Below are 18,891 nucleotides of genomic sequence, written 5' to 3' on the forward strand. Positions count from 1 at the left end.
AGAGAATGCATGTAGCTCGCCTGCTCGACAAGGTTGCTGGCTCTACAAGAGCTTAACAGTCAGTTCTCATGTCGCTCCCAGCTCCCAGTTTCTTATATCACCACAATGCAACTACGATCTACAACTGACCGGCCTACGCCTCGACCTTGTCCTTGTACATCTTGGTGGCAGCCGCGACCGCCTCGCCGACCTTGTCGAGGTTGGAGCCGACACCAGTCGCGCTCTCGGGCTTACCGCCGCCCTTGCCACCGAGGACCTTGGACACCTCGGCGAGCCAGAGCTTGCAGTCGAACGCCTTGCTCACTGTCGCCTTGGGGAGGGCGTTAGTGTGCGCGACCTTGCCAGCCGCCTGGTCCGTGCTGATGATGTACGCCGCCTTGCCGGCCTTTGTCGCGGCAGCAGTGCCGGCCTGCAGGACCTTGGGGTTGGAGCCGAGGTCGAAGGCGCCGACAAAGACGTTCTCGTTGGGGTTCTCAGCGAAGAACTTGATCACGGCGTCGGTGAGCACCTTCTGGTCCGCGGCCATCTGGGCCTTCTGAGCCGCCGCGAGCTCCTGGGTCAGCTTGGAGTGACGCTCAGCCAGGCGGTGCTTCGTGAGGAGCCCGACGCCGGCCTGGTCAAGCTCGGGAATGAAGGGCTTGAGAGCCGCCTCGCGCTCCTTGCCCTCGAGTCCTCCAATACGCTCAAGCTTCTTCGCAAACTCGGCGCCCTTGCGCTGCACGTCCGCAGCCTCGTGCCCAGTCACGGCGACAATCCGGCGAATGCCCTTGGCAATCGAGCCCTCCTCGATGATGACAAAGTCCTTGATCTCGTCCGTCTTCTTGACGTGCGTGCCACCGCAGAACTCGATCGACGACTCAGCCCACTTGGGATTGGAAAGGTCCTTCTCAACCTCGTTCAAGTCAAATTCGATCGACACGACGCGCACAGGGTCCGGGTACCGCTCGCCGAAGACGGCGCGCAGCCCAGGGATCTGGCGGGCGATCTCGAGAGGAAGCTCCTTCGAGTACACTGGTGCCGCCTTCTTGATCCACTCGTTACAGATGGCCTCGACCTGGCCGAGCTCAGCCGGTACAATCGCCTTGTTGTGCGAGAAGTCAAAACGCAGGCGGTTGGGTGCAACAAGCGATCCCTTCTGGTCAATGTCACCGGGGAGCACCCTGCGCAGAGCGTAGTTGAGGATGTGGGTACCGGTGTGGTTGTTGCGCAATGGCCAGCGGCGCAGCTCGTCGTAGTTGGCAATCACTTCATCGTCGACCTTAAGCTCGCCCTCGGACAGGGTGCCGACGTGCAGTACGTAGCCGTTGTACACCTGCACGTCCTCGACCTTGAACTCGGCCTGGCCGTCGATGGCAATCACACCAGTGTCGTACTCCTGGCCACCAGACTCGGCATAGAAGTTGGTCTTGTCGAGCAGGATGCCAAACGCCTCGCCCTCTGGCAGCTCCTTGGTTGACTTGACAAACTTGCCGTTCTGGTAGATGGCCTTGATCTTGGCCTCGACATCGCCGCGCTCAAACTTGGCGTCGTCGTCGGTCTTGGGAACGGCGTCGTTGGCCTCAAGCGCACCGAGGTCGTGGACGTCGAGCTTGACACCACCAGCAGCCGCCTTCTTGCTACCAGCCTTGGACGCCTCGAGCGACTTGAGGCGAGCCTCCTCGAACGCCTTCTCGTCGATCTTGAGGCCACGCTCCTCGGCCATGATCTGGGTCAGGTCGACGGGGAAGCCGTAGGTGTCGTACAGACGCCAGGTGTCGCGGCCCTGGAGGGTCTTGGTGCCATCCGAAACCGCCGCCTCAGCGTACTTGTTGAACAGGACCTCGCCGCGCTTGAGAGTTCTTGCGAATGACTGCTCCTCCTCATCAAGGATCTCCTTAAGCTCAGGAATCTTCTTGGTCACCTCGGGGAAGATCTCCTTGAGGGTCTCGACGGTGGTGTCGACAAGCGAGGAAAAGAAAGTGCCAATCTCGACGTTGAACTTGTTGCTCGCGTAGCGCACACCGCGGCGGAGAATGCGGCGGAGAACGTAGCCACGGCCGTCCTTGTCAGGCACACCACCGTCCGAGATGGCGATGGTGAGGGTACGGATGTGGTCCGCGATGACACGGTACGCAGTGTCAATATCGCCCTCGTCCTCGGCGCCGAGCTTGCCCTGGTACTCGCGGGCGTTGGTAAGCTCCTGGATCTTCTTGAAGATGGGCAGGAAGACGTCCGTGTCGTAGTTGGAGCGGACGTCGTGGAGGACCGAAACGAGACGCTCAAAGCCCATACCAGTGTCGATGTGCTTGGCCGGGAGGGAGCGGAGGTCGCCGTTGGCCTCACGGTTGTACTGGATGAAAACGTTGTTCCAGATCTCGAGGACGTCTGGGTCGTCCATGTTGACGAGGTGCGCGGCGTTACGTCCGCCGATGCGGTCAAAGTGAATCTCAGAGCAGGGTCCGCAAGGGCCTGTAGCACCCATCTCTGCCTGTTAGCCCCAAAGGCATACTGAACAGCTGATCACCACTCACCCCAGAAGTTGTCCTGGGCGTTGCCGGAAAGGATGTTGCTCTCCGGCACACCCATGTCGCGCCAGATCTGCCTGCATACGTTAGTTACGCACTGTGTGGCGGCAGTAACTCACTTTGTCTCGAGGTCAGGCTCCAGGCCCTGCGCGGCGTCGCCCTCAAAGTAGGTCACGTAAAGACGGTCCTTGGGAAGACCGTAGACACGGGTGAGAAGGTCCCACGCCATCGTGATGGCGCCGACCTTGAAGTAGTTGCCGAACGACCAGTTGCCAAGCATCTCAAAGAAGGTGTGGTGGTACGTGTCCTTGCCGACGTCGTCAAGATCTGGTATCAGTGATTAGTTATCTCGGCCATGTCCGAGTCGCTCCTGCGCCACTCTGCGCCGAGCGCCACAAAGTATCAGAGTGGCGGCTAGCTAGAGTCGCCTCTTGGAAACCACGCACCGTTGTGCTTGCCACCAGCGCGGATGCACTTCTGCGAGTTGACCGCGCGGATGAGCTTGGACAGATCCGACTTGGGGTCGGCCGTGCCGAGGAACAGCGGCTTGTACTGGTTCATACCCTTTTGTCAGTCTGTTTGTCATCAGCTACACGCACGGCGTTGGCGAAAAGGAGTGTGTCGTCGTCAAACGGAATGGCGCCGCTCGAGGGCCAGAAGGTGTGCTCAAAGCCGGGGCTGTTGACAAAGTAGTCAATAAAGGTCTGGCGGACCTTGGAGGCCGGCCAGTCCTCCGGGGAGGGCCACTTGGCGGGCGGCGTCGAAGGAACGTCAGGCTTGGAGTTTGCCATCGACATGGTTGGGCGGAGGGATATGGAGAATGTGCGGGTGTAAAGAGAAGTCGTCAGAGGACGAAGGGCGCGAGCAAAGAGCATACACTGCTCCTGGGAAAGGCCGCGCTGGTGAAAGGGACTGAGAGTAAGGTAGGGAAGGAAGAGAGTGGGTGGTGGCGAGAGGCGACTTTTGGTTGTTGTGAGGAGCGTAATAAAGTCTGACTGGCTTGGAGGTGCGATGTGTCCCACCATCCATCCCACCTGGATATTCTAGGTCCCGTGGCCCATGGGCTAGTGGCAGATGAGCATTATGAGTGGTAACCAATACGACTCGCATCCGACTCGGACAATTCTTCAACGTGGTTTGCACGCGAACTAAATCACGTGACTTTCCACGCGAGCTTATCAAACCACTTGTCATACTCACATGAAACTTGAGCTCACGCTTTGATCATTGCTTCAGGTCGGCAAAGCGGAGCAACCCCTGTTTCGGCGCGCTCAGAGCTCTTTCGGAGGGCACAGCTGTGACAGTGCGGTAGGGACACAGGGCAAGTTGAGTTTGGACATGTGCACTGACGTGTTCAACTCCGGCCTGACCGCAAGCCGTAGTCTGGTCCCCGTAACGCGGTGCGATCCATTGTATGTTATAGTGACCCGTGCATCTCACGCCAGCAGGTGGCAGTCGAGGGTTGGTGAAGACGTACATGAGCTCAGCGTCTGTGGCATAGTCGAGGTCGAGGGGTTGGACGTAGAGAGTAAAGGAGATGGCATGTGGAGACGGTACGCCCCTGCTGCCCTTAGGCTTTCCTAGCTGACTAGCTGTCGATAGACGATGCGTGGTTCATGGATCCCGACTCTTCACCGACCGGGCAGAAGGTTCAAGTAGTGTGCTGCACGTGTTGCACGGCTTGCGTTGACATGTCTACATGCGAGTTTCTTAATCTGATGGCTGGAAGTGGTTTGTAACTGGTAGCATCCAACCCACCTAACCCCTGGCGCCGCATCTGCCACGCGCCACACGCGACACGCGTAGTATCTCAACTGACGAGCTGACGAGCTGTCCCGGATCCAATCTTCCCGGCAGCCCTTTCTGTTGACCCTTTTCTGGCCCTCTTATGCTCATCCAGCGGGCGTCCTTGCACCTGAGGTACACGAATGCCAGAGCTTGGGTCTTGTGCGAATAAGTTGAAAGAACGCACGGGATGTCATATGAGACGGCAGGAGAAGATGCCGTATTCCACGGTGGGGTTGGGTCTGCCTGCATCGATGACATGCGCGACACGTCACCCCACCAATTCGTCCACCTTGACAGGATTGAAGATTCAACAATCAAACAATAGCACTTGAACATGGGTGTTAAGCTCTGGTGTGGTCTCGTTGCCGAATACATATGTATGGATTGTTGTTTGCTTGTTTGTTTCTTTGTTTCTTTGTTTACGCTGAATAGAATGAGGCTTGGGATTTTGGATTAGGCTGGGATCCGCTGGGAGGGTTGGAAGCAAGTTAATCAAGTGAGCTAGGCATGAGGACGTGAGGGTTGCGAGGGTTAGCATATAGATCTAGACACTGGCGCTCCACAGGTCACAACTCAAAAGCACATAGCCCACGGATCATGAAGGGAATGGAGGCCACATGCCAAAAGGATTATCAGTACTCATCACCCAGAGTTGAGTATGTATCTAGGTTGTGCCTAGACACTGGACAAACATTCCTCTGCTCTGATGCCATTTCATGACCCGACCTTTACCCTATCGGGGACAAACCCTGTAAGGGTTTGACCTCTGTACGGTAGGCGCGGTAGGGATCCCTGTTTTCCTTAGTTCATAGCTCATGGCTCATGGCTCACCCAATACACCCAAAGGACCCATTACACCCAAAGCCCAACAGTAGAGACTCCTTTCATGCCCTCAAGCTTTGCCATTCGACAGTCTACCCTAAGCAACCCATAGGTTACCCTGGGCAGGCTACCTTTGGCCACCCTAACCACATAGGATTCCTGCCACGAGTGCAACGAGCGAATGAGCGGCATGAGCAAAGCACCCCACCCAAACCAACTGTTGACCCACACCCATCCACCTGGTACAATGGTGCAGGTGCGGCCACCACCGTGGACAGTCAACCAACATGCATCACCAAAGCAGTCCTCAGGCAACTGCTTCTATGCGCTGTCCACTCTAAGCTGTACAGGATACAGAATAGAATACTGTAGTACACTCAAACCAAACCTCACTCTAACATCACTAGTCATTGTCATTCACCCCTCTCCTTTACTACTTTTGACCTTTGGAATCTATTGGATCATTGCATCCTCACACAGGTCATTCACATCCCATCACATCTCATTACAGCCCACCATTCCAACCATTCTCCCCATCGACCTCGTCTACCCATCTACCCATTTAATCCACATCCACATCTCTCTATCGTCTACGCCCCTCCTACACTGGCGTTAGTTGCCGTCTACTCGCTTCCCTCCCTCATCCCCTCCCCCCCCCCCCCCCCCCTCCCTTCCCTCCCTTCCGCCCCATCGTACTCGCGACATTGTTAGCTTCCATCACTCGACAAGTCTCGATCCACACATAAACACTTGGTCGTCACTCTTGCCCTCATCTCGCACCGTCCTTTCTCTCCCTCACTTTAGCCCACAAAGCCACAAATCCCCTTTGCTTGTACGCGAGCACCGACGCATTGCACCACTTTATCGCAAAGGCCCGTGCATACGACACAAACCCCGGCAACCCGATCCTCACTCGCTCTGCTCACTCTCGGCCATTCCACCCACTTGCCTGTCTGTTTCCCCCCTGTTTCCCCCCCTTTTTACCGCGTCGTCGCTTGTGACATTCAATCCTCACTTGAACATCTCGGTCGATTTGCTTGTTGGCCTCTATACCACCATCCTCATCACTTGCACTCTACTTGGCCACGACATTGGCGCGCACGCACAGCCCTCATACCACACTCTCCACCGACGTTTCTCAACCCACCATTCCTCCAGAGTCCCTCGTCCTACCCCATCGCCTCCAACCTCACACACTGTGCGCGCCCTCTGCACTGCTCTGCTTGCCACCTAGACGGCTCCTAGCCTTCTACCGCAGGTCATCTACCACGGACACATGACCTCGCCCACACACAACGGCCCCGTTTCAAACCGCGACACGGCCGCTGTCCTGGCAAGCAGTGGCCCCAGCGGTAGCCGCAGTGGTAGACTGAACCAGGCTACTGGAGCTTTCACCGACATGTCGTCGTCGGGCAGGACCACGGCTGACAGACTCAGCAGACCCTCCAACGACAACATGGGAGGTGCATCGGGATCGCGCCGCCCATCTGCCAACTCGATTCAATCCAGCCATCACTCTAACTCTACCTCGCCGCATCTCGTCTCCAATCCGCCACTCTCACCGGTGTCAGTCTCGTCATCCTCGACCTATCCATGGATGACACCGCGTGAGCACGGCGACCCGAGCAGCGTTGGTGGCCAGTTCTCGTCCAGTCCTCAAGCCACTCTCGCTCAACTTCCCCAGCACAACCAGCTCCCCTCACCAATGGAACAGCCCCGTAAACACTATAATCTTCCACGGATTACAACGCCCAACGACCGCAACGTTCGGTCGCCGGGCGTTGATGTCACGGAGGACGGCGTCTCGCGCAGCGCACCCCCTCTCTCAAGTCCACTTACTGGTCCCGCGTTGGCATTCGCTGCAACTCCCTTACGCTCGGCCTCTGACCCATCACGAGCTGGTGACCAAGGGTCAGGCAAAAGCTCACCTTTGACCTCCCCAGCTGCTGGTGACCCCGACCTTCCAGCTGCTCACATCAAGTCACGATCACAAGATGGCTCCGGCTTAACACCACGACGAGGGTCGTCGTTAACAAACATGGCTGCAGCCATGGAGCAACAGTCAAGGCGATCGGAGACGCCGACTTCCATCTTGTCGTCTCAACAGGCCACGCCCTTGCAAATACAGCAACATTCAGCACTAGGCCCGAATCCTAAGCGTTCAGGATCCACGACCAATTGTGCAGCATGCGACCAAGCCGTGCATGGCCCCTTTGTCCGAGCTCTGCACAAGGTCTACCACACGGACTGCTTCCGCTGCAAGGTACGCCGTTACGTGACACGAGCTGACCCTCACAGGACTGTCGCGAGGTTGTCGCGCAAAAGTTCTTTCCGATCGAAGAGGATGGGGGTTTGTACCCCCTGTGCGTTCGCGATTACTTTGCACGCATTGGCTTAATCTGCGCCAAGTGCGACCAAGCGCTGCGGTCAAAGTACATCACAGCCTGTGGGAAAAAGTTCCACGTTGAGCACTTTTCGTGCTATGTCTGTGACAAGGTCTTTGGCGCCACCGACTGGTATTATGAGCATGGCGGAAATGCCTGTGAGTATAGTTGATTTTGTTGGTGTGGCGAGCTGACGGGCAGACTGCCCCTACCACTACGCGATCGGCTTTGCGAACAAATGTGTCGGTTGCGAGACGTCCATCTTGAGACATTTTGTTGAGATGAACCGCAACGGCATGGACGAATGTTGGCACCCAGAGTGCTACATGATCCACAAGTTCTGGAAGGTCCGTCTGGCGTCGCGGAACTTTTCGACTCCGGCGCGCACGACGCCTGTTAGCTCCTCGCTCTCTCTAATGGAGATCACTGCCAAAGGCGGTGTGGAGCCCATGACCAACGACTCGGCGCCTCCGGCCAACACCACTCCGGGGTGGGACAATGAGGTGACTGCCGAAGAGCTCAAAGATCGGCAGATAGCAATGGAGCTCAAGGTATCGCAGATCTGGCTCATCTTGTCGGGCTTTGAGGAGAGCTCAGCGGCGTGCATCAGCGAGATGCTTCGCGTGCTCAACGAACACAAGCTCCTGGACGTCATTCTCGTGGCTGAGAGGTTGGTTCTCCATGTCGAGACCTTGTTCGCTGCCATCGACGACCTTCACGCACAATTTGCTATGGTTGGGGCCAAGGGTGAGTTGTTGGAGCTGGGTTGCGCACCGGATGCATCACTAACACCCCAGCCATGCCACATTCCCGAGAGGCGAAGCAACTCTGCAAAAGGCTTGTCAACTTCTTCCTTATGCTATCGGACGTGACGCCTCAGTCATTCCTCGACATGAAGGCCCTTCTGCTGCAGGTCATGCAACTGGCACATTATCTCAAGATCACGATCCGCATTGCGCTTACTAGCGCAATCAAGCTTGACCGCGAGCAGGCCAACCCCCAGGCCATGACAAATGCACTCGCAAGGTTGCATCTCTTGGCTCTTGACGGCGCAGATCCATCACTCCCGAAGCGTGGTGACCACCCGACACCTCCCAAGCCGTCGGACACTTGGACGGGGAACGAGTCGCCCGAGGAGATGGCGTGGCGCAGCTACGACTCGTTGACGCGGACGCCGCAGGGTTTCACTCCCAGTACACAGGGGCTGGCCTATGGATACCGCAGCCTGGCGCCCGAGATCACCGGCGAGACAACACTGCGTGGGCCACAAGACGACAACTTCAGTCCGAATTCTGGTTGTCCACGCTGCGGCGAAAGCGTCGAGGACGACTGCGTCCGCTTGGGCATGTGGAACCGGTGGCACTCACATTGTGTTGAGTGCGGGAACTGCGGTGACAATGCTGCCAACGTCAACATTCAGAACAGCCCTGGCGGGTTGGGGCCTTTGGCAGACGAAGGTTCGCATGAGGGATCTACTGCCCATGCTTCCGAAGCACCAGACAAGGCTCTTCACCAACGACGTCCGCCCCCTCGTGTGGGTGACTTCTTCTATGACCCTCCGCAGAAGAAGTATGGCCCTCCCGACCTCATTTGGTGCAATCTCCACCGCGCTGCCACAGCTGTGCCAGGCTTCGAGACGGTCTCACGTCTTGAGCAATATGTGTTTTTGGTCCACATTGGTCTCCGCCGTCTTTATCTGCACTTCCGGAACCATCACCACATTCCAAATAGCAAGTATCTCATCGTCATGCCGATGCTGACCTATTCAGTTAACTCACGGCACGAGTCGCACAATGTCAAGCGCGTCAAGTCGGTTACGCTTGACCGCAAGCTGTCGTCGACTGCACGGTTGCCACAGCGCTCCACTGTCATTGAGAGCCCTCGGCCCAGGATGGCGGACGAGAACGGTCACGTCGTCCCGATGGCAAAGGAGCCAGTGGCGCCACTGCCCATGACGCCTGCGGGTTCTGATCAAGGGTCTCAAACTCTTGCAGTCGATGTCATCCGGCCGTCGTTTGCCCGCAACAACACCTCGGTTCGGATCGTCTCCGAAGAGCAGGAGGTGCACGGCGATTCGTTGCGGGTCCAAGATTCGCCGGGTCACGACGTCTTGCTATCACTAACCGGCCAAAAGCGGACAAGGGAGCCCGATGCCATTACGCTCAACGACATTCCGCTACTAGCTCAAGCACAGCAGAAACGGAACCGGTTCGACGGGCAGCCGCTTGTCGCCGACCTCAAGCCTCTCGAGGCCATGGTCATCCGCCACTTTGCTCTACTTCACCTACAAAAGACTGGCTTAGGCCACTTGGTGGAACCGGAAGACTTCATGGACATGCTCGAAATGCGCAGGGGTCAGTGGTGGAACTTTAAGCTGTTTAAGAACAACGCCAAAAAGGACCAGAAGCGCAAGGGTATCTTTGGTGTCCCCATCGAGATCCTCGTGGAACGCACCGGATCGGACTCGCAGCAGGGCATCTCTCCCAAAGTCTTACTCCGTGTCCCAGAATTTGTGGAGGAGATCACTGCAACGATGCGGCAGCAGGGTGATTAGCGCAGTTGTCATTGCTGACTCTAGACATGGCAGTGGAGGGCATCTTCCGCAAGAACGGCAACATCCGGAAGCTTGCGCTCACCGCAGAAGCGCTCGACACAAACTACACCGCGGTCGCTCTGTCGGAGGAGAACCCTGTACAGCTGGCGGCGTTGCTGAAAAAGTTCCTTCGCGAGATTCCCGATCCGCTCCTGACTTTCCGGCTGCACAGGTTATGGTGTGCGGCTGCTTGTGAGTTATGGAGTAGCAAGTGACGCTGACGTGCAGCCATGCCCAATCCTCAGGACAAGATACGCTGCCTGCACCTCCTCATGATGCTGCTGCCAAAGCCGAATCGCGACACGATCGAGGTCGTCTTCGTCTTCCTCCGCTGGGTTGCGAGCTTCTCCGGTCAAAATGAAGATTCCGGCAGCAAGATGGACTTGACCAACCTCGCCACGGTTATCACACCCAATATTCTCTACGGCAAGGGCCAACAAGCTGCTCGCGAGGAAAGCATGATTGCGATCACGGCGGTCCAGAGTCTGCTCGAGAAGCAGGACGACTTTTACCGTGTACCCCCTGAACTCAACTACGTGTTGCACGAGAAGGTCTCCAAGTTGTTCTCGAGGGACACGGACCTCGCGCCCAAGGAGGTCTTCAAACTCTGCCAGAAGTACTATATCAAGCGCGGCCTGCAACAACCCCATGGTCAGGGCGGGTCGCAGACGAACCTCAATGCTATCAGCAACCCCGCCATGACGCAGCGCCCATCCTACTCTGGCCCGGCTGGGGGTCCCCAACGCCCGCCTGACTCGCGACTCAGCACTGTGACGGCGCCACAGCCACCGTATCGCAAAGACAGCTGGAGCGACGAGAAGCAAGCGCCGTCCGAGGAGAGTGGCACAACGTTACGGGCAGGGCAGCCCGGCGTTGGTGGGACCAACTCCAGACCGACATCGTGGGTTCCGGGGGCGACGACCACGAGTCCAGGTCTCCCGGGCCCGGGCACCCCCACAGGACTGGTGAGCGCAGCCGCGAGCGCGAATCAAACGCCGAACGTCAACGTGTACAACGCCGCGAACCCGCCAACAGGTCTGACGATGCCGATGCCGATGCCGATGCCGACAATCAACGGGCAGCCCGCCCCGGCCGTCATCAGCCCGGGCAGCTCGTACGGCCATGGTCACTCGATGCCAATGCCGAGCCCGAGCTGGCGAGGACCGTTCCAGGGACCCGCGAGCACCGGGTCTAGACAGTCGAGCCGTGGCTCGGCACCCCCCTCGCCAGGTGTCGCGGCAGACGAACGCCCTTCGTTCCAGATGGAGCGGGGCCCATCGCGCGACCGCGCATAGCGTTAGCGAGTGCCTGAGCGCCGCGAGTGTGCGCTTTCCCACGTGTCCCACGCATAATTCTTACGACTTATGACCGCGCCGTCCTGCGGCGCATGAGCCAGGGGGCGCACTCATTAGGATACCCGCAGCTTGTAACTCTTACGCCGTATTCCCGGCCGCTTGACGGTCTATTCATGCACAGTTGGTGTGCACGAGTGAGCGCGAGCGCACGGGCTCTGTCTGGCGCAGTATGGACTTTGGTAGAGCAGGGCAGAGGGATGCACGCTCGGGTGCAGGGTATGTGAGGTGTCTAGTTGCTGTGCGTTGCGGTGCAGTGGGTTGAGCGCTTCGGGAGTGGGTAATGCGACACCGTGGGTCTGTGTAGGCCAGCCTCGTTGCTGATGCGGCTGAACAGCGCTGTGAGAGGTGAAGGCTCACTGAGGCCCACAGCATCTGTCCCCATCCCCTATGAACAGGACTATGCGCGATGGAGAGTGTTCACCTGGTTATTTCTCCACCCTGGGGATAAAGCCAAGTCCTTCACCGGCCACAGGGCCGTTCAAATACCAAATGTGAACGGCTCCCGAGGAGCCTCGAGTGTAGGATGATGCACCCCAAGTCCATCTTTGCTAACAAACGTCGTCCTGTATCAGTCCAACTATCCAACCTCAACCTTCCCATGCCCATCTATCTAACTCCATACAACCCTCTCAAGCTAGGCACTCCCTACCCTATCCCATCCCATCCTTCCTAATCCCCAAACTCAACCGCGGCAAGCAACCAAACGCTGCCATCCTCATCAACCCATCCCATGCCCTCGCGCATGACCGCGTCGTCCAACGCGTTTCGAGCCCGAGTGCTACTCCACCCAGCCCCCTTTTCCACGCTACCCGCATCTAGTCGTCCCCGAGGTGTAGAGTCGGACGCTAGGACGAGGAGCATGCTCTGATCCGTGTTGAGTTGGCGCGGGACGCTGCGGACAAACGTACATCCCCCCGCGGTGTGTATTGTGTAGCCAGCACGGAGGGGAGCGAGGAGGTCGAGCGCGCGCCGGATGTCGTCGGGAGTGATTCCATCGTCCGAAGAGGCCTGTTGGAATGGGCGGAGGAGAGATGTAGTGTGGTTGGAAGATGGAGCGGTCGGAGAGGTTGGAGATGCCACCGGTCCCCTCCGCATAGCCTCGACCCTTGCAATCAACTCGCCCATCTCTATCACGCCACCATTAACGCCGCGCGTACTAACGCAAACGTCGACTACCTGGGTAGCCAGTTCCGCCGCCCACTCGCCCAACCCCAAACTCGCCCACCACGCCGGCCGGCCGGTCCCAGCGAGCGGATCGATGCCGAGGGCCGCGCACATTTTCTGGAACTGGTGTCGAAACGCTGGGTCTTTCCTGATATCTGTTTTGTGGGCTGCCGCAAAGGACTGAAGAGATTGGCGGAATGAGGAGAGTTGGGTTTCGAGAGTCGTGAGCTGGGTTGACGAGAGGGTTGAGGAGAAGGTGGCGTAGGATTCGGTGGTGGTGGAATGCCGCGAGAGGGCGGAGATACCGGCGCCTTTGCGCATGGTGTGAATGTATGGGAGGTTGGAGAGGTTGGAGAGGTTGAGAGATGGGGAGATGGAGAGAGTGGCGATGGGGAAAGGAAGACAGAGATTGTTTATGTTCGACGTTCGATCATCAGATGGCGCAGGTCACGTGCCACACATTGGACCTCCACCTTCTTCTACCCAACTCCCATGTCATGTTGTCATAAGTCTACGGTATACCGCGCTACACGCAGCCAGGGCGGTCCTAGCGACCAGCCTACACCTACACACCTATCGCGATATACTCCATTCCTGCCGCCACACCTAGTACTGCCCATACCCGCCCTGCCCATACTGCCCGTACTGCCCCATCATCTGCGGGTTGTACCCCGTCGCCTGCGGGTACATGCCTTGGCCCATGGGCATCATGCCACCCATGGGCATGCCTGTGCCCTGCATCTGCATCGGCATGCCCGTGTTCTGCGGGAACATGCCCGGCGCGCCATTGTACCCCGTCGTGAGTGGGCGCAGCGCGTCGTATTTGTCTGTAGTCAGCGCCGCTCTTGAATCGTGGGTGGCCATGCAGAGGTCCATCTTGATGTCGGCGGCCATGCGGCCCGCCTCGACTCACTCGCAGCCTGAGGGTTCGTCTCCTCGCTCTTGCCAAAGTCGGTGCGTTTCATCGCGTTGAAAATGTTCGACGGCGCAAACATGTCCCCTCCCGCACCAGTCGGCTGCGGAAGCTGCGGCGGTGGCAGATTAGCAATCGCGTTGAAGCTGTTGTTCTGCTGCTGCTGGAACGGGATGCCAGTATACGCCGGCTGGATGGGCTGCTGGTACCCGGGCGAGAGCATGCCGCCGCCCATGCCGATGGGCATGCCTGTCTGCTGCATCCCCATGGGCTGCTGGAAGCCTGTCGGGTGGGTGGGAACGAACATGCCCGTCATGCTCGGCTGGAGGGGGTTGAGGAGCCCCTCGTTCGCGCGTACAGGTGCGAGGGGACCGCGGGGCGCGTTCGGGTCCGGCATCTGCGGCTGGGCCTGCTGAGGCTGCTGGATCTGGGCCATTGGCGCCGCTGAGTTGACCGCACCCAGGCCGTAGGTCGATGGCGGGGGAAGGGTCGCGCTGCCAGTGCGTGCTGGTACTGCGGCCGACGTGGCACGCTGCTGCGCCTGCACGCTCAGCGGGTTCGGCAGCTCAGCGAGAACGTCAAAGTTGCCACCGCGGGGCGCGTCCGCACTCGCTGGGCGCATGTTGCTGATCTGTGCGAGGAGCGCGTCGGTGCCGTTCGCCTTAGGTGGCGGACTGGCCGTCTTCGGTGGCGCGGTTGCAGGCGCAGGTGACGCAGGCTTGTTGGCCGCAGGCTTGATCTCCCACGCGTCGTCGTCAAAGCCAGTAAGCAGAGACTTGGGCAGCTCCTCCTTCTTCTCTTCCTCGGCCTTCTTTTCAACAGGCGGAGCTGGGGTCGGCTCGATCGGCGTGAGCGACACCTTGCTCAGCTGCTCAGACACAGCGCCGAGCGCAGCCGTGTCGACCGTGTTGGACGTGAGGGTGTTGCGGCGTTCGGGACGGCCGCGGCGCGTGTTGTTCGTGAGCTTGCCCTCCGGGTTCGTGAACAGCCCGGGAGGAGGGGCCGGCGCGGGGCCCTTTCCGCCACCGTCCTCATGCTCCTGCAGCTTGCGGGCATAGTCCTCGTCGGCGTTCAGCTGCGCCGCCTGCTCGGGCGTCTTCTTGCCATACCGCCCACTAATAACCTTGCGAACGCGGATGACGTCGCCCTCGCGCAGGCCGAGCGAGCGCAGCGTGGTCCCGTCCAGCTCGGGCAGGATACTCTCGTCGATCCGGTCGCGGTCAAAGTTGGCCGCGTAGCGGGTGCAGTCGTCGATCCCGCACCCGGCGTCGAGGAAGAACGCAAACCAGTCAAACGCCTGCTTGCGCGCGCTGCCGCGGCGCTGCGCCTCGGCACGCACACTCGACTCTTGGCTAATAGTCGCGCTCGGCTTGCGCACCGCCTGACCGAGCGGGAGGTCGTCGTCGTCCGCCGCCGCCGCTTGCCGCTCCTTGCGTGCGAGGTAGCGCTTAATCATGTGTGTGTCGTCAGGCGACATCTTCTCCATCGGCACCTCGATGATCACGCCGTTTAACTTGTGCAGCCGCAGTTTGTTGCCGTTCATGCCCAGGAACTCGGCCTCGACCTTAAACTGCCCCGTGCGGTCGCTCCAGACACGTGTGCGCGCCGGGTTCGGCTTGGGCCGTGCTGGGTCGCTCGGCTTGGCTGGCGTCGCCTTGGCCTTGCCGCTAGGGAGGTTGCGAGCAGCGGCCGCCGCGTCGCCGCCACCACGCGACGTGACCTTGGGTGGCTCGGCTCCGCGAGCCGCCTCCCGCCGCGACGCAGCCTCGGCGTAACGCCGCCGCTGTTCCTCTTCACGCATACGCTGGTCGACCTGCTGCTGCTTGGCGCGCTCCTCGACCTCAATCTGCTCAGCAATCTCGTGGTCCGCCGCCTCTTGCTCGGCTCGGCGAACAGCCGCTTCCTCGATCGCACGGCGCGCTTCCTCCTTGCGCTGCACCTCCTCCCGGCGCCGAGCCTCCGCCGCAGCTGCAGCCTGCGCAGCCTCAGCCTCGGCAGCACGGCGCGCGGCAGCTGGGTCGACGGCCGGTGCAGCTGGTGCGCCACCAGCAGCCGCCTCGACGTATTGGGCAGGCACGACGCCCTCGGCACCCCGTGAGTTGCGCACGAGCCACCACTCGTCCTCCTTCTCGACGACAGTGAGAGTCTCGCCTTCGGCGACAGTGAGCTCGTCGTCACCGCCAGCCTCAAAGTCGTAAAGCACGACGCACTGCTCGACACCGCCCGCCCCAGCGGACGAAGGGCTCACAGGCGTCTGTGGGCTCGCGGGCGTCTCCTCGGCCCACCGTACCTGCTTGGTGGGAGGTGGCGCCACGGGCGCCTCGTCCTCGGATGCCGGCTGATGCGGTGCCTCGTCGACGTCGTGTGTGAGCTCCAGCGCCTCGCCAGCAGCTTCCTTGCTCTGCTCGAGCTTGTGGATGATCTCCTTGGACACCTGAGCGCTGCCGGTGTGGAGAACCAGGTGGGACTGTGGCCCGGCGAGACTCAGCACGAGCACCTTGTCCGATTGGGGCTCGACCTGCAAGAGATCCGTGATCGGACACTGCTTGACGGGGCTCTTGTCCGTCTCGGAAGCAAAGAAAATGGCGCCATTGCCAACGCCCAGTGTACCGTTCTTCTTGCGGTTACCGTCCATCTCAGCGACCGACCACGTCTGGACCTTGTCCTTGAGACGCAGCTGGCGTTGGTGCTCGGCGACCTCGCGGGCGTGTGCCGCCTCCTCCTCTTCGCGGCGCTGGGCCTCGACCACATCGGCGCTCTCCTCGGCACCGGCGACTGCGACGCTCGTCGAAGCGTCAATCTCCTCGCAGTAGTTGCGGGGCACGAAACCCAGCTTGTCGCTACCGCCCGAGACGCGCACGAGCAACCACTCGTCCTCGACAGCGTAGACGTACAGCGTCGCCTCCTCGTCCATCGAGACCTCCTCTGGTGACGTCGACTCGTACGAGTACATCGATCTCGTCTGGTTGATTGGCGGCATCTGGAGTTAGCAACGACTCTGATCAAAGCATCACCTCCTCGACGTAGGTGCATGGAATGAGGCCCACCGGCCCATCCTGACCCCCATCATCCTCCTTGAGCTTGGCCTTCCACCACCTGGATGCGACAATTCATGCGTTTCGAGTCGGTCGAAGCGAGGGGCACGGGTCAGCGCCGTAACGACAAGCCTAGAAGATTGACTCACTCGTCATCACCCTTCTCGACAATGTAGAGGATCTGGTCCTCGGAGAATGAGAGCTCGTCCTCGAGGTCCTGGGCCGTGTAGTCGTACAGCGCCTTGACGACTGCGACGTAGGCCATGGTGGGCGGTCTAAACGCTAGGCCTGGTACTGGTGTGGAATATGTGTCCGTTTGATTCTAGATGGAGATGCAGTGGGTCGTGATGCAAGAGTTGAGATGGAGACTGGATAGCTGGATGTGGACTTGATGTGGATGTGATGGCTAACAGATGGAATAGGTTGCTTTGGTGGCTGTGGGCGTGTAGGGATGTAGGGTGAGGTGTCCAACCGAACAAGGCCCTGCTCACGTCACTAAAGGCAAGGACCAATTAACCCCTCCAGTCCTATGACGCCAAGGTGATTTCTGTCTTGTCCCATCTCACAACAAACCACCACCATGTCAAGACCGCAAGGACACGCGAGGGTGACTACGGGACCCAAGCCGCCGACAGCTTCCCCAGCAGTGGCATCGACTCGTCGTAGTGCGGGTACGCTTCCCGGAATAGCGCGTACTGCGTCGACGCTACGACAAAAGACGCCAGGCCCTTCCTCCCTCCCAGCGCATCTGCGCAACACTTCTGCCCCACGCGTACCCTCTCCTCTGGGACAGGGTACACCCGCCCGCCCAACGAAACATATCCTTCCGGTCCGCACGTCCAAGACGACGGAGAAACACGTTCTCCTCCCCGAAGACCCACAACTTGCGCCCCTCCCTCGCTCAGCATCAGAGACCAGCCTCGCGCGTGCCCGCTCGACCTCGGTCTCGGCGCCGAGTCGATCAGATGAACGGAGTGAGGCGGAGAAGATGACCAAGCGCGAGCGTAACGAGGCGGGATTCTCACGACTCATTGCATACGATACGGCCGAGGGATATCGCCTCAAGCTTCTACAAGCTTTCTTGCGGCGCGAACACGGCGTCGGCGTCGTCCGGGTGTTTGATGATTGCGTTTATGCCGTCTACAACCTCCCTTTGCTACCGGGGTATGGGGCCACGAATCGGGTACGCTCGTCGCCGGCTGTCAAGTCGCCGGGAGGAGTTAGTATGATGGAGCGCATGACGCAGGCCGAGGAACAGGGGTACGACGACGAGTATTTCCCCGTCGAAGCCGATGAGCCTGTTACCGGCGCCGATCCGAGCGAATACATCCTCAGTCGGTCGCCGCCGTCACCCGTCGTCGAACACAGCCTGGCTTTAGGGGATGAACGGGCTGGCCCTATCGACCTCCCCGAACCTGCGCGCTCGCCGCCCAAGGCCGAACCCGTAATGGTCTACGAGGAGCCCGAGACGCCGACGATACGTCCTCCACCGCGAATGCGCCGCCGCTCGTCGGGGTATAAACATCCCGTTGCCGAGGCCGTGTTCTTCAACTACGGCGTGAGCGTGTTTTTTGGGTTTGCGCCAGGCGAAGAGACGAGTATCATGGAAGATATTCGGAACGCAGGAGTGTGGCAGGTCCCGAGCGCCGAGGACGATTGGGAGGTCGAAGAGTTCCATTACGAGTACGAGCCCGATGCCGAGAGCCCGCGCATCTACAACGACATGTTTACGTTCAAGAGCAGAAGCCACTTGTTCAAACTGTCGCTCGCGCACGCCATTGCCCAGTCGACAAAACTTAGCGTGTACGAGGCCAAGCTGCAGAACTCGCTCGAGATGACGTCCCTCTTTCCGAAGGAGCTCGCGACGACTGGCCACCTCAATCTCGACCGGAAGGAGGCGTTGCAGATGACTGGCCGCCTGTTCAAGCTCCGCATGGACGTCAACCTCATCGGAGGCGTTCTCGACACTCCCGATATTTTCTGGTCCGACGCCTCGCTGTACCCCTTGTACGAGGCAATTAACCAGTACCTCGAGATTGAGCCGCGTGTGCAAGTGCTCAACGACAGGTTGTCAGTCGTCGGCGACCTGCTCGATATCATTCACGACTATATCGCCCAGCGCGCCAACCACCGCATCACGTGGATAATCATCCTCCTCATTGCTGTAGCAATTATTGTTGGTGTCGGCGAGGTCGTGGCTCGTCTCGTCTTCCACGCAATCCTGCGGGATAAAGACGATATGCGCGTCCTCGGCGCGTCTCGATATCTTCTGCGGATCAACCGCAAGTGACGGGTGTGGGTAGAAAGTAGCGATACACAGCCAGGATAATGAC

The 18,891-nt window shown here is 59.4% G+C and overlaps 4 protein-coding genes across 4 annotated transcripts; 2 read left to right on the forward strand and 2 right to left on the reverse strand.

The window, feature by feature from the left end:
* Positions 1–133: 133 nt before the first annotated feature.
* On the reverse strand, positions 134–3,301 carry ALA1 (uncharacterized protein; the record flags this gene model as incomplete). The annotated part of the gene is made up of 5 exons (XM_060600824.1): positions 134–2,463; positions 2,511–2,581; positions 2,624–2,831; positions 2,951–3,068; positions 3,104–3,301. 5 exons carry the CDS (start codon positions 3,299–3,301, stop codon positions 134–136), a joined length of 2,925 nt encoding a protein of 974 aa, XP_060457379.1.
* Positions 3,302–7,164: 3,863 nt separating this feature from the next.
* rga1 (uncharacterized protein) lies at positions 7,165–11,386 on the forward strand (the record flags this gene model as incomplete). The annotated part of the gene is made up of 7 exons (XM_060600825.1): positions 7,165–7,377; positions 7,413–7,656; positions 7,700–8,245; positions 8,296–9,228; positions 9,268–10,044; positions 10,077–10,283; positions 10,320–11,386. The coding sequence occupies 7 exons, from the start codon at positions 7,165–7,167 to the stop codon at positions 11,384–11,386; spliced, it is 3,987 nt and encodes a 1,328-aa protein (XP_060457380.1).
* A 1,830-nt stretch (positions 11,387–13,216) lies between these two features.
* Positions 13,217–16,823, reverse strand: SLA1 (uncharacterized protein; the record flags this gene model as incomplete). Its single annotated transcript, XM_060600826.1, has 4 exons — positions 13,217–13,437; positions 13,524–16,503; positions 16,538–16,619; positions 16,708–16,823. 4 exons carry the CDS (start codon positions 16,821–16,823, stop codon positions 13,217–13,219), a joined length of 3,399 nt encoding a protein of 1,132 aa, XP_060457381.1.
* Positions 16,824–17,138: 315 nt separating this feature from the next.
* On the forward strand, positions 17,139–18,848 carry sif3 (uncharacterized protein; the record flags this gene model as incomplete). The annotated part of the gene is made up of 1 exon (XM_060600827.1): positions 17,139–18,848. One exon carries the CDS (start codon positions 17,139–17,141, stop codon positions 18,846–18,848), a length of 1,710 nt encoding a protein of 569 aa, XP_060457382.1.
* Positions 18,849–18,891: the final 43 nt, after the last annotated feature.

This window comes from Cutaneotrichosporon cavernicola, assembly GCF_030864355.1.
Source record: "Cutaneotrichosporon cavernicola HIS019 DNA, chromosome: 4".
In the NCBI taxonomy this organism is placed as follows: Eukaryota; Fungi; Basidiomycota; class Tremellomycetes; order Trichosporonales; family Trichosporonaceae; genus Cutaneotrichosporon; species Cutaneotrichosporon cavernicola.